The 18,302-nt window shown below is 39.2% G+C and overlaps 1 protein-coding gene across 34 annotated transcripts in view; it reads right to left on the bottom strand.

Moving 5' to 3' along the window:
• ATE1 (arginyltransferase 1) overlaps positions 1-18,302 on the bottom strand; it is a 224,508-nt gene that overhangs the window by 103,039 nt on the left and 103,167 nt on the right. For 30 of the 34 annotated variants that reach the window (XR_007190069.2, XR_008958029.1, XR_006408964.3 and 27 more), the window contains one exon: positions 6,476-6,596. The exons of 3 other annotated variants lie outside the window; for them this stretch is intronic. Coding sequence is in view for 24 of the 31 variants with exons in the window: in XM_044382203.3 (XP_044238138.2) it covers positions 6,476-6,596 (121 nt within the window). In the remaining 7 variants the exon portion in view is untranslated. Of the gene's footprint in view, positions 1-5,142; positions 6,597-18,302 lie in introns of those variants that run through there. One more of the 34 variants, XM_057308614.1, reaches the window with a different exon arrangement.

The raw sequence follows: 18,302 nt of genomic DNA, 5'->3' as shown, positions 1-18,302 counted from the left end.
CTCATCCAGCACTCAGACAACAGGTATGGGCTTTATTTTTATTCTTTTTTTTTTTTTTTTTTTTTAAAGATTTTTTTATTTATTTATTCGACAGAGATAGAGACAGCCAGCGAGAGAGGGAACACAAGCAGGGGGAGTGGGAGAGGAAGAAGCAGGCTCATAGCGGAGGAGCCTGACGTGGGGCTCGATCCCACAACGCAGGGATCACGCCCTGAGCCGAAGGCAGACGCTTAACCGCTGTGCCACCCAGGCGCCCCTTTATTTTTATTCTTAACTGACGTTTTGGACAACCTCTTCATTATAAAAAAATGTCAGTTCTTTATTCAAACAAACAAAGCAGCACTGTAAGACGCCACACAGTAGAGCCAGGCTGAATGAGCATTTTATAGACATGTTCTGAAGTGTCATGGTCGTTTCCAGCTTGCTGGCTGTAACGATTTCAAAATGACTATTATTTATTATAGGATTAATCAAATTAAAAACTGCATGATTATAAAAGGGAATTATTTACTTAAAAAATGTATCTATTCCATAAGAAAAGAGAAAGGGATCAGAGAAATATTTCTTGAACAGCTAAATGGAAACCTCAAGTCTGCTTCAGACTTTTTCAGAACTATTTCAGTCTGCCACCGGCCAGGGCTCTGGCAACTTTCAGTCATTGGCTCACTGCTCGTGCATGCCTTTCTGTGCAAAGACTGGCTGGTAGAAATTTGTAAAGCAGTATTTTAAAAATTTCTCTCGTGCAAGACTGGTTTTAAGACACTCAAAAAAAAAAAATGAGAACAGTTGTTGCAACTGTTGAAGTTTATCTTCGTAAGTTTGTTGCACATTTTTTGGTAGAAAATGCAAATACTAAAATGTTATAATATTTCAGTGGTATGCACAAATACCATAGGAAAGACTTGTTTTCTTGCTCCTTACATTCCTCATTAAAAAACCATGTCAACTAGGGAAACCTAGTTTCTGATTTTTAAAACAGGAGTCATAGTAGTGCTACACTAACATCTGGATAAGAAAGAATAGCTTTGAAAAACAGGGTAAGTGGGAAAAGATAGAAATAACATAATGAAGTAATATTTTCACATGGCTAGAGAGTAAACTGAAAAATTATAAGACTGTGACTTTTGGGACGCCTGGGTTGTTCAGTACAATAAGTGCCTGCCTTCGGCTCAGGTCATGATCCCAGGGTACTAGGATCGAGTCCCACATCGGGCTCCTTGCTCAGCGGGGTGTCTGCTTCTCCCTCTGCCTGAGGCTTCCCCTGCTTGTGCTCTCTCTCTCTGACAAATAAATAAATAAAATCTTAGAAAAAAACTGTAACTTTTTATATTTTCTACATCAAAACACATTCTCCAGATTCACCAAATATAAAAGCCAAATTTCCAAAGATATTGGTCCTCTCTTCACCTGCTACACATCCCAGGACCACCATCTTTACAGGCAACAGAGACTATATGTTTACTAAGTATCCAACAATCAATATCAAAGTAGGGAGATCAACCTCAAAGTCAGCTTAATTCTATATTGCAATAATTAAGAAAGACACCGTCCACTTAATTATAAGTTACTACTGCAGCACATTTTTAGGGGCCCTCAGAAGTCCTGGTAAATCTGTTTTCTCATTACGTATTATTTCCCAGTGATCAGGGTAACACATGGCTAAAGCATGCCCTTTTGAAGGACCAGGAACACAGTATTCAGGAAGTGATACCAGGCTTGGAGAAACCAGGCAAGCAAATACAGGTCAGAGCTCTTTCTGAACCTGATTATTTCACACATGGTCACAGTGGGACTTGCTTTTTCCATGGGCATAAGTGACAGAGACTACAAAAGTATAGAAAAAAGGCCAGGGAGCCATGCCAGCAAGAAAGAAGAATGGAGTAAAGAGACAAATGAAACAACAACAAAAAAAAACAGATTGGAACTTCAGGGGATCAAACCAGAAGAAAGCTCCTTACACTTGGATTTTCATTAACTGGCTGGGAAGAGGGAAAATGTCCTAGAAATTCTCTAACCTGGGTAAATGCATAAAGCACTAAGAGAAAATTAGGTGCCATTATTTTTGCAGCAAATTTAAATTCAATATCCTTACTAATATTATGACTTAGACAAATTAGGAAATTTCTTACAAAATTTCAAAGTATGTACAGAAAAGACTGAGTGAAATCTAGACTAATCTGTGGTAAAATGACTACATTGCTGTAATTATCAGTAAAGACATAAATAAAGACCATTCTACTTAGCTGCTTTGAAATCAATACTAAAAATAGGTACTTAAAAAAATGAAAGAGCAATAGTTAAACTAAAATTATTTTAAATCTCTGATTAAAAACAAGTATTCGTTGGTATTTTTCCCAATAAATGATATCTGAGGGGGTCAATGACAAAACATTCCACCATTTTCTGAGGATCAACTGAGGTCACCCAGGAGGAACCATAGGATGGTACTTGGGAAATAACATATGCTCGGTGAAGTTGTCATTTGTTATAAATCTGGAAGCAGAAGGATTTTACTACCAACAATAAATAGTACAACACCTGTACAACATTAAGAGTCAAATCAAATCATAATTTATCATGGTTCTAAAACCAACTCCAAGACATCTGGTTTACTCTGTCAATGACACCTGTAAATATCTGTGTTTGACACAGCCTATCACCCAATTACTGGCATTTGTCCGCTGAATCCCCAAATCAGTGGTCAAATAGTCTTTTACCTTACTAAAAGGAAGCAGCAACACAGAGCTTTCAGTAAAAACAACAACAAAAGTGTGGAAGATGAGTCCTGCTCTGTTTTTTTAAAAATGTACACAGGTGTATGCGAGAAAAAAAAGATCGGATGTAGAGCACAGAAACACCGACAGTGATTACTGCTGTACAGAGAGGCCACAGGGTCATTTCAATTTCTTCTTACCCGTGGTTTTATGCATTTGGATAAATCTACTGCTGTTCACAGTAAACATTTTTAAAAGATAATTTAAAACAAGAAAAGCAAAATGTAACTGTGATGAAGAATTTTTGAATTCTATACACATCCAACTATCAATTTAATAAGCAATCGAACAAATTTTTACTTAAAAATCATGTGAGAAACTTCTAAATCCTTTCTTTAGAGTCAGCAGAGGTCCTGAATTCAAAAACAAAAGACCGATTCATGCACAAAGGGACGTCTTTAGAATTTTTCAAGCCGCTTCAGTTTGTCAGCCCCTCCCTTCCCCCCACCATACGGTAAAGCAGTAATACAACAGGTTTTTACCTTTCTGCAGACTTCCTAGTTAAGCAAATAACCATATAACCCAAACCTCCAAAATATGGGAGGTGGGGGAGGGGGAGGTCGAGGGCAGGGAGGAATAGGATTTCCAGAGGCTTATATCAATTCAGGATAGAGGGAAATGTAATTTTTCTCACAAGTGGCCCCGATGCACCTTGTAGCCAAGCTTTGTTTTACAGGGACCTGTGGTGATCGGCTGTGCCTTCTGCAGAGCGATTTAACTACTGAACAGCTGGGAGGAGACACAAGATTTGGGGGGGGGGGGGGAAGCACCATGCCGACTAACAACAGGGTCCGTATTAAGCTCTGTATTTTGTCTGAGTCAGACTTTGGGTCACGTAAGAGTAAAACTGGCCCAAGAGAAGAGAACCGTTTCTCACAGATTGCCATTTAAATCTCAAATGACCATGTTTCACAGCATGCTCAATACAGTCCAGCGTGTAACTGCATTTTAATTTCCTAAAACCACAGGACAGAAGTCTGATTTCAAATAGTGTCTGGACTATGATATTCAATACTGATAAAACTGTATGGTGTTCTCTTGAAAGCTGCAAAGATTCAGCATATGGAAAAGGATCTTCCTTTTCTTTGAGGCACTATTCTTGGAGAACTTTACTCCTCTGACTTTTGTAAATGAATTCTAAACAATGAATATTAAGAGCTAAAGCTTGTGCCGTAAGAAAGGTAATTTAATGGACTACAGGGGACGAACACACTGCATACTCTTCACTTGCCACGGGGTCACACCATCGAAACGAGACTTCAGATTTTGCCATGGAATGCTCATTGGTGCTTACTGTGGAAAATGAACTTAGAACCTATTAACATGAATGAATCTGTACTTGAACGTCCATTCAGTGCATGGAAATTACTCGGTTACCTTTTCAACTTTATAAAACAGGGAGAGCCTGTGATGGCCTTAATTTCCAGGTATTATATAAAAAGAAGGAACCCTTAAAACAGATCAAAAAGGAAAGAAAAAGGGGAAGGTGAAACTGGGTCTTAAGTTTCATGGTCATGGTCACATCGTTTAGTTGGAAGGAACGTACACATTTTTGTATGTGAACGTGAACTAACAGGGTGAAGATGGTGAGCGGTTTCACTATAAGGGAACGGCCCTGAGCCGCCCTTGAGAAAGTTTGCTAAAAGGGAAAAAAGTCTTCTCTGAAGGGACAGTGGATTAAGTATATGCGCTCCTCGGGGCGCCTGGGTGGCACAGCGGTTAAGCGTCTGCCTTCGGCTCAGGGCGTGATCCCGGTGTTGTGGGATCGAGCCCCACATCAGGCTCCTCCGCTATGAGCCTGCTTCTTCCTCTCCCACTCCCCCTGCTTGTGTTCCCTCTCTCGCTGGCTGTCTCTGTCAAATAAATAAATAAAATCTTAAAAAAAAAAAAAAGTATATGCGCTCCTCTACACTACTTACTAGTGCTTTTCCCTTTGAGCCGGACTCACTCACTCACTCACAAATTCAACAGGTCTGTTTTTAAGCAACACATCTGTTTCATCAGTTAGGTGTGATTTTACTTAGAAATAATGAAATTCTGATTAACTGAAGGTACAAGAAGTATAAAGCGATGGTTGTTCTATGAACTTAAAAATATCTAGGAAACCTGGGGGTGACCTCGGGGTAACCGGCCTATGAGTCTGGTGGGTCCCAAGGCCACATGTTCAGCAGAGTCTAAGCTATCATCATGTGTAAGAAGTTCCCCTCTTGATTTCATAACAGCTTTTCACAGAGATACCAAAATACAATGGAACATGAATCAATTTTTTTGGTAAGAAAAAACCTGATTTGTGGGGGGGGGGGTGCACATCCTAGAACAGAAGAATTTACTGTATTTCTTTTCTTGTCCCTTTTGTCTTCCTATTTGATTTTTCCATCTACTCCCTTCCCCTCCCTTGGCCTTTCCACTTCTCTTTTCTGATTTTTTTTCCAAGCTAAGACCATAGGTGACTAGATAAAAAATATTTTATTCTCAATTGTGCCTTGGCTACCTCTTCTGGTGGGCTGGGAGGAGTCAGAACTCAGCGAAGCACACAGGGGAACACCCAGGCACTTCCGTCTGAGGAAAAATATGCATGGGAACTTGATGCAACCCATCCTGAGAGTGTCACACCTCACGTGTGATGAACAAAGCCGCAGTGGAACGCAGGGAGGGTGAGGAGGCCTGTGTAGAGGAGGACTGCTGTAACCTGAGGGCGCGTCCAGACAAAAGGGAGGTGAGTAGAACTGCACGTTTTTTGGAGACAGGAATCAGACCAAATAAAGGCAGATGCAGACCAAAGCCCGTGGCTCAGGACACGGGACACGGCGTGCTCATTTGTCCAGCAACCGCCAACGCAGCAATAACACGGGGCTCTTCTCAGCATGTTTGTCTTACTTTAATCCTCGTTACAGCTCAATAAGGTGGGCTCTACTATTATCTTAATTTTGAAGGCCAGGAATCTGAAGCCAGGAAGATGCTGAAACTGCCTACGGGCACACAATTTACAGGCTGATGATGGAGCCAGGATGCAAATGCAGGAAGTCTGACCCCGGGGCTATCCTTTTAGTGTCGGTGCCTACTACAGTGCAGAGTATCCAGACGGCGATTACTAAGGAGATCAAATACGGCTAGGGCTCTACTGCGCAGGAGGCGGAAGAAGGGACAGAAAAGGAGAAGCACCAGAGATGTACGAAGAAATTCAACAAAGTATTGTCACACACACACACACACACACACACACACACACACACACACAAAGAAGAATAAGAAAGTATTGTCACAAAACCCATCCCAGCCTGCTGGCCCTCAGGAAACCATTCCACAACTTTATTCAGTCCAACTGGTCAGTATTTCTATCTTTTTTACCACAGCTAAACAATCTAGTGAATAATTTTTATGCTGTGTGATAGCTGTAAAGAGAAACGGAAAGTGGTATCAGCCCTCAAAGCACGAAACAACTAGTAACAGAAGAAGATGGGTTAGTAAGGAGCAGAAGCACATGAAGTTTCTGCATTTATTAAACAAAAGTGAGAGTGCTGTATTCGTGCAAATGTGGTATCTCCTTGTCGTACGCATACACACACATGTGCACACACGCACACACTCAGGCACAGTCAACAGATAAAAAGCTACCTGGACCCTATGAAGAGCCAAAGCCACACACACGGAACCTGGAAACACTGCCAGCGATTTCTGGCAGAGCTCTGCTCCGAACCTACCTGCTTCTGGGTCCTGGTTGAAACGACAGTACTTGGAGTTCTCAAGTGAAGACAGGCACTGCTCAATGGGCACCCAAACATACGTCTCAGGACACAACAAGTCAGAAGGTCTATACTGACCCTAAAGAGAAGGGAAAAAAGCCACTGGCATTAAAACACAGGAACTTCCTGGTTGAAAGGCTCCGGAGTTCCAGGAAAGGTTTTAATCACCAATTTAAACAGTCAACCAGAAACAGCTTTCCTGTAAATATTAAGCGACTCTGGGAACTGCTTCCCCATTTCAAGAATGCACATTTGACTCAAAAGCTCTCTAAAAGTAATGCATCACTCTTTGTGATGCCTGTATTGACGGAAGATTCGAGTTTCTACTTTCTTTTTGAAGAAATACTTAATATATGATTCTTGCTGAGCTGATTGCAAAGAATACCCAGTTTTGAAATCAAAATGAAATGTCTTTTCATGTATGACAGAATTACAATTTACATCTGGAGCAAACTTCTTTCCCAAAATGGGATTTCAGGATGTTTTCATTTGTAGACTCAGTTGATAATACTCATTCCATGCTAATGTATTAAAAAATACTCTTTTGTCAAGAAACTTTCATGAATAATCTAAACTGGTAAAATGTAAATTAAGAGAAGTTTAAAAAACATTACATAAATTTTAGGGAAACTTCTATGATAATAATCCTCTCAAGTTTCTTAAAAAATGCCATGTTAGCAAAAATGATTTATATATTTATAACCCAATTATGTACACCAAATCTAAAACAAAGACTATATACTATTCAGTGACAATTTTCAGAAGCATCAAAGTCAATTAAAATTCCAAATATCTCTTCTCTAAAATTTTGAAATTCAAAATTCATTACGGAGGTTAAAATCCAGTAGTGTTTTCCAACTCTTTAGTACAACCCATAGTAAGAAATATACTTTACATCATAACCTAGCAAACATATATGCAAATACAGAACTAGAAACAAACCTTTTACTATAGTATGCTTACCCATGTTATGTAATCTTTTATTTCCTATCCTACTCCATTTCTTTTTTTAATGATGCTCTTGAACCATAAATACTGCTTTTACAAACAGCAAGTGGGTCACAACCTCAGAGTTTGAAAAACCCAATCTAGCACAAAACCCTTTACAAAGAATACTGCCGTTAACGGACCCAGCACTCTTACATACCTCTTTATCAGACAGGCACTCTGTAACCTGCCTGCTATGTGCAGGTCACTATGTGAAGCCTCACTCAGATATACAAGGAACACCAAACCCTCCCAGCACTCGAGGAATCCAGAAGTCCACAAGCAATCGGGGGAGAGCGTACATGAAGAAAGTGTATGCGAACCAGCTCCTGCTGGAGAGGCTGGGAGAGAGGTCAAGGGCGATGCGGAGTTTTATTGGGGATTTAACAGAGGACTGGAGTTAAGTCTAGGGCAGGACGAAAAGGAATGAGAACAATCTAGATGAAGGGAACTGGATAAACAAGGACGCAGAGTGGGGCCTGGTATGAGATCACCCCAAGGAACCGGAAATAGCAGGACGCTGCAGAAACGGAAAGGTAAGTTAGGACAGATTCCATCAGGCCTCGAAATTCATGTTTCAGGCTATACCCTAGATGAAATGGGAATTCTTGCTGGCTAAGAGAGAAAGCATGACAGGAGGGAGACTAGAACTCAGGTGCCTGACCCCGAGCTTCCCAGACTGTTTGTGGCATTGCTGACGCCTCGTGGCCCTGGAGCAGGAAAGGCCATCTGTAAGGAGCGGCTCCAAGTGGTCCACGTACTCATCCAACATGAAAATTCCTAACACAGGATTCTTTAGAGATGATTTCATAATCAGTAGGTGCAATAAAGCCTGATATTCAATGATATCTATCTTATCAAAAGCAACGTCATTCTCTCCATTAATTCAAAAAAATTGTTTTACTGGTGGAAAGCAGCAACATGATGTGACACTGACCATGTTGACAAATGTGAAAAACTAGAGGTCTAAAACAATGGGTCTAAATCTCCTTTATTTTCGTTTTGGTTATAGACCATTCTGAAATCTGATGAGGGGGAAAAAGCTAAGGATAAAAGCTAAAGATATAAAACTTCTACAGAGAAAAAACGAAGTACATTTTCTTCACCTTGGAGTATACAAAGATTTCTTAGTGCACAAAAAAGCATTAACCATAACAAAAAAACAACAACAAACAACTGATGAACTGGGCTTCATGAAATTTATATACTGTTTTCAAAAAATTATTAAGAAAATAAATAGCAAGCCAAAGACTAAGAGGAAATATTAACAGAACATATACTGGAAAACAGATTTGTATCCAAAACACACAAAAAAACTTAACAACTCAAGAATAAAAAATGCATTTTTAAAAAAAGGCACTAAATATACATGAATGACTAATAAACACCTGAAAATATATTCAGTATCAGTTACCAGAAATGCAAATTAAAGCCATAACATATCACTGCACACCCACCAGAATGGCTAACATTAAAAAGACTGAATAACAAGTTCTGGCAAGGATTTGGACTATGTAGAACATGGATACTGAGGGTTTAAAATGGTATAACCATTCGGGAAAATACATTCTTGGACATTTATCATTTGTGAATATGCCTAGGATAAATTCCTTGAATTGGAATTGACGCGTGTCAGGGTTTTTATGTTTTACAGCACAAAGCTATTTTCCATAGAAGTTGTGCCATTATACATTTCCATTAGCAACATATGGACACAAGTGTTCCTTTCCCCACATCCTTACCAACACAGCACACAATCAAAACGTTCAATCTCTGCCAATCTGAGAAACGGCATGTCATTGTGGTTTTAATTTGCATCACAAAGCTTTCCATACGTTTAAAGCAATTTATATTTCCTTTCCCATAATGTTGGCCCATTCTGTCGTTAGATTTCTGGTCTTATTATTTGAAAAACTCTTTATATATTAAGGAAATTCATCCTTAGTTTGCAAAGTATGTTTTACTTTCCTATTTTATGGTCTTTTGACTATGCCATTTTCTTTCACCAGGTGGAAATCTGATAAATGGTCAAATTCATCATTTTTAAAAATGGTGTCTGAGTTTTGCAATATGATTTTTAAAAGTCACCATCACTCAGATATTATAGAAACATTCACATGTTTTTTTCTAGTACTTTTATGGCTTCATAATTTTACATTTACATTTATGCTTCATCTGGAATTTATTTTGGTATAAGGTATAAGAAAAGGATCTAACCTAATTTCTTTCAGATGTTTACCAAGTGGCCTCAATATCATTTTAGGACCGTTGTTTCCCCCGCTGATTTAAAAATATCTTTCTGATAACTTACCGAATTTCCATATACAATTAGATCTCTTTCAGCACTTCCTATTTATTTTGATATACTGACCTATCCATGTGCCAGTGCCACATGGTTTTAACTATTAAAGCTTGATATTATATTTTAATATCCAGTAGATCTAACCATCCCCCTATCATTGCTCTTCATTTGCAGAATTTTCTGGCTCTTTCTGCTTAATTTTTCTAAAATTCTGTACTTAGGGGGTACCTGGCTGGCTCAGTGTGCAATTCTTGTGAGTTGTGAGTTCAAGCCCCATGATGGGTGTAGATGATTACTTAAATAAAATCTTAAAAAAATAAAATAAAACAAAAAAAATAAAATTCTGTACTTAACACAAAAACGTTACCATTATGAACAAGGAAAGAGTAATAAAAATGTTATGGTGTATTTTGTCTACTGTGATGGCAGGACATAAAATCAGAGTATCCCAAGAATGTTAGTAAAAAGAAAATACATGTATCATCTTAAGCTAAAAAAAAAAAAAAAAACACACAACCCAAAACATACAAATGACACCATTTTCTAATTTAAGGTAGAACTGAATGACGATTGGTTAAGATGCACATATCAAATATTGGGGGGCAGGGCAGTGGGGAGGGGGAGGCAGTCAGGCATCACCTTAGAAGTCTTTAAAGGTTAAAACAGACAAATTCCACGTAGCTATGCAGATTCATCCACTACACCTGAACCCAGTGCCTGGATTTAACAATGACGCTGACATTCAAAAACATTCAGTCACCGAACAGGAAATAAATCCTCCCTATGCGACAGACACTAGATGGTGAGAATAAAACGATGACCAAATAAATGCATGCCTCTAGATAGCTCACAATCTACTGGCAGTGACAGACCTGGACAAAGAGGAAGCGAACATAAGAACGTAGCAAGGGAGCACCTGGGTGGCTCAGTGGGTTAAGCGTCTGACTCCTGATTTCTGCTCAGGTCATGATCTCAGGGTCGTGACATCGAGCTCCGCATTGGGCTCATGTGCTGGGTGTGGAGCCTGCTTGAGATTCTCTCTCCCTCTGCCCCTCCACTTCCCCCTCAACTCAGTACCACTCTTTAAAAAAAAAAAAAAAAAAAAGGATACAGCAAGTATAATTGTGTAAAGTGGGTTCTAAGTTCCTAAATTTTCACAACATTCTTTTTAGGTAATACTTGTTCATAACAGTGGGTGGGAGATTTTTTTTTAACTCTTGAAGTATGCTTCATTTATTTCACTGAAAAGTCACAAATGTATACACTTTAACTTCTGCTCATCATCTGAAATCAAGTTCTGAAGATTAGGTGAAAACATTATTTTTCTCCAAACTACAGGCTTATCTCAGTGCTTCATATCAAATATTCTCTCAAGCCACCAAAGAATACAAAGGGTTTTATGAAATAAACCACTCTGAAATGTTATGCTTTCTAACATTTCTAACATTAGCTGGTTGAGCGTTAAGAGACCAAAGTGCTCACAGCTCAATTTAAAGTTGCCACCACACAAATGAAAAACGCAGGGGCTTGAAATCCACCCTGCCTTTGCAGCCAATGTAAGAAAATGAGAAATGTCTGTGTTAAGAATGTAATTACTTAAGGATTTGGACATACTTGCCTGTAGTCAGAAGAAAAAATATTTAATCAACCTCTAAGAACGTTCATTCATACTGGAACAATGAGGTAAAAGCAGATTAATTCTTTCCTAGGGTGTTGACTCTTTGTAAATAAGAAAATCAGAGTTACCACAGAGTTTCCAAGTACTCCAAATTTTGAAAATGTAATTGGTCTGACAGGGCTTATCTCAAAAATTTTTTGAGCGAGGTTCTTGCAACTGGACCTACAGTTTTAGAAGATGAGCTCCAGACTCACCACACACCATCTCAAAACCACCATCCAACAAGGACAGCACCCCAAGAAATGTCACCAAGCAAAGGCACCTATTTCAAGAGCGGAGGCTCCGGGGGACGATGATGCAGTTCAAGATTGAGAAGCCTGGAAAAGGTAAAAGCGAGCTTCTAAAAAGCCCCAAATTAGAAGAGGGAGTGCCTATTCCTCGTTACTAATTACATGTTTCTGGGGAGGGATAACCACTCCATTCAAAGTCCTCAAAGGGAAATAAGTTCAGCAACCTCTGTGATCTATGGCTTCACCAACTGTTATAAGTTCTGTAGCTGTTTACAAACCGTTTTGGACTGAAAAACAAGAGGAAAAACAAAAAAACTAAGTGCCTCTATATTTTCAGTTGTCAGGGAAGAGTGAATGTTTTCTCAGAGTGCTCAGCGGTATTCGGTATTCAATTCAATGATTTTATTCTGATTTCATTTTGTTTAAAGAAAACCACTTAGACTACTTGTAAAACCCAAATTATAATTACACCCCCAAGAAAAAAAAGAGAAAAAATTAAAATTTGGTTATTTCCATCAACTTTACTAGGTTGTCATAGACTGAAATTCAAGGAAATTCCAAAGTTAAATCTAAAACAGTAGGGGAAAAAAAACTAGCTAAATACATTTCCTGCTCTATTTCTATTAAAAATAACTGCTGCTTCTGGAAGAGGAAATCATACAATTTTCGTTTTTGGTCAATGGAATGAACAGGCATTCCATTCACTTGCATGCTTTAGACCATAATTTGAAGAACATTATCATATTGATCTAATTTTCCATCCTATAAAAGAATCACAAAATAAACTATATGGAGATTAGCTCAGTTTAGCAAAAACTATTCATCAAACTTCAACCTAAAAATTACATTCATTTTGATAATCAGAGGTTTAAAGTGCTTTCATTTCTTACCAAATAAAAGTGACACAGGTATATAAAGTGCATATAAAAAGGGTAAATATCTGGAAAAAACTGATTTCACAATCATTAACAATTTCAACAAGGATACTTTAAAATAGATCAACATTCTTTACTCCTAATGAAAACAGAGCCAACAACACTAAGAATCTTTCCCTTAAGTTAAGGTGTAACTAGTTAGAAACCTGGATCTTTGAAGGCAAAAACAACACTAAGTGATGGAGAAAAAGGTAAAAAATGGTTCTAGCCAGCCCCCCACAATCTATCTTTTTTTTGTAATTTTTTTTTGAGATGCAATTCATATACCATAAACTTCACCTTTTTAAAGTATACAATTCCATTGTGTCTTGTATATTTTGCAAGGTTATCCAATCAATGCGACTCCCTAATTCCATAACAGTTTTATCATTTAAAAAAAAACAAACCCGTACCCATTAGCAGTCACTTCCCATGCCCCCTCCCCACAAGCCCCTGGCAACCATTTCATCTACTGGCAATCCATTTTAAAATGGAGCATTTGGGGGCACCTGGGTGGCTCAGCTGGTTAACTATCTGCCTTCGGCTCAGGTCATGATCCCAGGGTCCTGAGATCAAGCCCTACGTCTGGCTCCCCGATCAGTGGGGAGTCTGCTTCTCCCTCTTCCTCTGCTTGTGCTCTCTCTCTAATTAATTAATTAAAATAAAATAAAGTATTTGTTTACATTGCCACACTTGCTATTAGAGGCAGAGTAAAACCCAAAGCCAAAACACAGCCTACAAGGCCCTAGTGAGGTGGCCCATGTTACCTTTCTGGCTTGTCTTCCAGGACTTTTTCCCTCCTCCCTCTTCCCACTCTGGCCACACTGGCTTCCTTGTTGCTCCTCAAACACATCAAGTCTGCTCCCGCCTCAGGGTTTCTGTTTTCTCTTCTGGTCTTCCAGATATTCCTGTGACTGTAAGTTTTTGCACAAATGTCACCTCAATGAAGTCCACCTATCCCCCCCTACTGTTTTTCTTCCACAGGACTTGCCACCTTCTAACACTCTTGTTAATTTACTTATTAGATCTACAGGAAACTCCCTGCTAGAACACAGGGTCAGGAGTTTTTAGTCTGATTTGTTCACTGACATATCCCAAAACCCACTCAGTACATCCTTGCTGGATGAGCAAACAGTGGATGCAGGCTGTTGGGCCCACGCCTCAGCCACTTCCCTCTCTAAACACAGGGGAGGTCACTTTCATCCGCTCGTCCTGCACATGAACACGGCACACAGGGAGCAACGTGTGTCTGCTGAACTTGTAGTTATTATGCGGCCCCACCGCATTTCCACTGCACAGACACAGTGCCCAACCCTCAGGAATGCCGTGAATTATCACTGAAGACTCAAAGTACGTGAGCACGATCCAGTGATCCAGAAGAGTTACTGAAATTAAAAAGGGGGTTCTCATACTCAAGGTTAGAAACAACTAGTTCATGTCAATTTAGTTTTTTTCCCCTCAAAGCTGAAAATATTCCTTTCCTTATCTCACTGGCATACACTTTCTTTTAAAGAAATGCATAGCTTTTCATATTAAGTTTCATTTTAGAAAAGGAGGGGGAACACGACTTGAGAAAAGGCCTCCTCATCTATTCAGAGTTCATCCGTGTCACTTTGGTGATGACAAGAACAAGGACAATAAGCTCTCCCAGCATTTAGGAACATAGTCTTCATGGGGCGCCTGGGTGGCTCAGCTGGTTAAGCATCTGACTGTGGCTTAGGTCATGATCCCGGGGTCCTGGGATCAAGCCCCACCTCGGGCTCCCCACTCTGCAGGGAGTCTGCTGCTCCCTCTGCCTCTTCCCCCTCCCCCTGCTGTGCTCTCTCTCTCTCTCTCAAATAAATAAATGAATAAATAAATAAAATCTTAAAAACAACAACAACATAGTCTTCATGATGATTCTGCACCACACAGTAGCTCAATCTCAGAATAAATGACAAAGGTGTGAAAACAGACATTATTTCTACCATGCAGATGAAACAGTAAGATCATGTAACAGTAGTGATCTAATGTAACGGTTCTGGTAATGAACTCAGAACTAGACTCCTGATTCCCATGCTCTTTCTACACCTAAATTTTAAAATACTCACAATTTTTAAAAAGATTTTCAAAGTAAGTTCCCAAATCACAACTCAGTTCAATATGCACAGACTGCTCATCATCAAGGATGAAAGGATGGAGTGAGCCTCACGGAGCACTTGTGACCCGCTGGGGGAAAAGGGAGGCCATGTGCTCCAGTAACTTTCGTAGCCAGGGGTAAATGCAGGGGGGTGGGCACAACATGGCTGTGATACCTGGAAGAACAACAAGGACTATAAACAAGCTGGTGGTCAAACACAAGGATGAGACAATCAGCTTTCTCTGGGGACTCCTCAGAAGAGGTCCCTTCTGTAGTGTGTCAAAGTCTGAGTAGCATGTTTCCATGTTTGGAAAAAAGGTTAGGCAGTTAGTTACCAAGTGCGCAAACAGATCCAAGACCTACATGGCTGTCTCCCTCCTGAGTTCCCAAATACATGTCCGTCATAATTTTACCAAATAGGAAATGAAATGGAAAATGACCGTTTCAGCCCCACCGATTAGTATGTGGTCCTATGTCTGTGGTTTGTGGACACTCCAAAAATAAATGTCTCTTCAGCTTTACATTCAAAATGTTAGGTTAAAGACTAACTCCATCTTTTCTCTGAACAAATGCCAGTTTCCATAAATTCAAATTTATTACCAGCATTTATCTTTCTTCTTAATATAGAATGACATATTCGAAGTAACTTTCAAGTTCATGAATGGACCCTACTGTAATTTGGTATTATCTGGAGAAATACTATGAAATCGACAATTTCAAAATTACATTCTGGTTTTTCTTTTATGTTATTACATCTTCTTAGATCCTACAGAAGCATTTCTTACAGCTGAATGTACAACTGATCAAAAATAAAAGATTACTAACCACCCCTTTCTAAATAAATGCACAGTATTAAAAGGTCTATTCTTTGATTATAGCAAATCCAGAAATACATGATTTTACTAAAGGGCTCCAACATCATTTAAAAGCCTTTTTTTTCCTGGCCTTTATAAGAAGACATATATGAACTCATTCGCATTCAGGACTACAAATGTTTGCAAATCTGACATATAAGAATTCTCTTTGAATATAACATTTGTCTTTGTATGAGTGTAAATAACATGCAAATGAGAAGTTATTTCTTTAATTAAAGTTAAAGGATTTGAGACTTACTTTTCTCAGGAAAAAGAATCAGAGAAAAGTAAAGAAATGCTTTCATATGATATTCACCCAAGTTGCATTCTTGGCTTTTAATTGGAAACATCTGGGGATGGGCTTGGCAGATTGCAATAAAATTGAAGTTACCAATTCACACCCTGCCATTTTGAGGGTATTTTGTTTTTACAGTTTTCAAATTAAAACCAAACGGACTTTCCTTTGAACTCTGGTCCTGAAGCAAAGATCTTTATGAGATTTCACTCTCAAGAATACTTTATAAATATTTTGAAAAATACGAAGGATTTCACGAGTATTTGAGGAGAGGATAAACCAGCAGAGTTTATTTTAAAAGTTTAAGTTAAATTAAAATGTAAGAACACTAAAAAGACAATATTATTTAAATACACACGCACACACACACACACACAGAGTAAACCCCAGTAGCACTGAACAAAGAAGAAAGATTTACCAGACATTTTGAGTCTTTTTATCAGGTAAAGTTGATATCAGTATCCCACTTTTCTACGATAAACCTATTGATTTTATTAAAACCAATTGCTTAAAGAGAAGCTCAAACACTACATAAACAAAAATAGTTCAGAATAATCCATTAGAGTGGGCTGTAGCTCCAGAGAAAGCAAGTAAGAACAAGGGCTTATTAAATCCAGTCTTTTCCCTGAAAGACAACACCAATGCAATCCCATCCACAAAGTACTACAGCAGACCCCTTGCTCCCTGATTTCATTACATAAACAGAGATTGACTTTATCAGTCCCCAAGAGAGTGCTTGAGAAGTAACTCTAGCTGCTCTGTTTTCAGAAACTGTGTTTGGATTGTGCCACACTCAGTTGGCGAGGTGAGCAGAGACCAGTGAAGACAAAGGGCCTAAACATCTGAATCCATTTGTGTTCCCCAAATTCTGAAAGCCAACAGATGTACTCCATGTGCTGCTAGGCTAAGCTTTGAAAATTTAAAAATACATATTTTTTCCACTGACAAACAGAAAGTGATGGTATTCTGTGTTTCTTTAATTAAAATCCAAGGGTTGGCAAAGGCTCTGGGACTTACTTTAAAGCTTCCTTAAGACTGGGCTATTTATTTTACTATTAGCAAATAACAGAGAATAAAGATTCTAATTCAGTTTTAATCACAATCTTTGCTTTTATTTTGGAAACCCTGGGTTAATCTTTTTTCTTCTAGAAAATACAAAGAAAGCTTGTGAAGAAAAGATTCGGGGAGTCAACTTACAGCCCAAATTTAATTTTAAACTGAAGGGTCATAAGTTGAAAAGGATGAAGGAAAAAAGAGAATGAAAGATGAAGACAAAGAAAATAAGAGAAAATGAAAAAGTAAAACCCAAAGCTGCTTTACTTTCTGTTAAAGATTAGATATTCATATAAATATATGTGTGTGTGTATATTAAATCTGGACTTCCCCGTACGAGGAAGAAGTATCAGGCTAGGTGTCTGCTTGGTCAGGTTTGAGGCTATTGCTGCAGACGCGGCAGGGAGAGTCACTGGCTCTGCCCTTTCCGAGGAGGGTAGTCCTCACCTGGACCACAGCAACGGGCGGACTGCACGTTCTGCACTGAATCCATCCATCCTCCTACTGCCAACAGAGAGAACGCTCTGTTGTCAACGCTTCACTTAAAACCCCTTACTGGCTCTCCAATATCTACAGTAAAGTAGGATAATCCCTTTTTAAGTAAAACAGAACAAAACAAAACATAGGCCTTTATAAGATACTGCTGTGATTTTAGCTACAGTTGATGAGAAATTACGTAAGATGAAAAGCAGTACAAATTCATGAATGCTTTTAAATGAATTTGGATTTTACTAGTGACAACAGAACCTATATACGTTTGCAAATAATCACACTATACTCCCAAGTTTGTTAGTCTGCATCCACCATGTGTCTAGACTCCCGGACTTCTCGTGCCAGTGTAGACACATGGCACGCCCTGAGTGTGCAGCACAAGACCTGCTGTGAGCCTACTCTCTTTCCCAGGCGCTCTCAACCCAGGGCACTCACATCTAGGCACCAGGCTGACTACTCACTTGGATCTAAATGCCGCCTGTGGACCTAAATGCTGCCTCTACGTCTCCCAAGCTCTCCTGGGACTCTGCTTCCCTCACCACCAGCTGCTCTCATCCTCAGGCACAATCCTCCCGGGCACTCTTTCCTGCAAGTCAACGGGTAATTACTAAATGCCTACTGTCTGCCAGACTCTATGCTAGGGTCCTGGGAACACCATGGTGAATAATAACTCACCAGTTTCAGTTCTCAGGGACGTTCCAGTCTAGAAAGGGAGGAGGCTTTAAGAAAAGTATCATACAGAATTTATGTATCATTACAAAGTGTGGTAAATGCTATGAAGAAAAAGCACATCAGACAGTACAATAGGGAGACCTAATTTAGATTGGGAGACTCAGGGTTGGTGTTTTTAGTGGATATCTG

This window comes from Ursus arctos, unplaced genomic scaffold, assembly GCF_023065955.2.
Source record: "Ursus arctos isolate Adak ecotype North America unplaced genomic scaffold, UrsArc2.0 scaffold_7, whole genome shotgun sequence".
Taxonomy (NCBI): domain Eukaryota; kingdom Metazoa; phylum Chordata; class Mammalia; order Carnivora; family Ursidae; genus Ursus; species Ursus arctos.
Note: the sequence above shows the minus strand (reverse complement) of the source record. Positions and strands in the feature narration are given on the sequence as shown.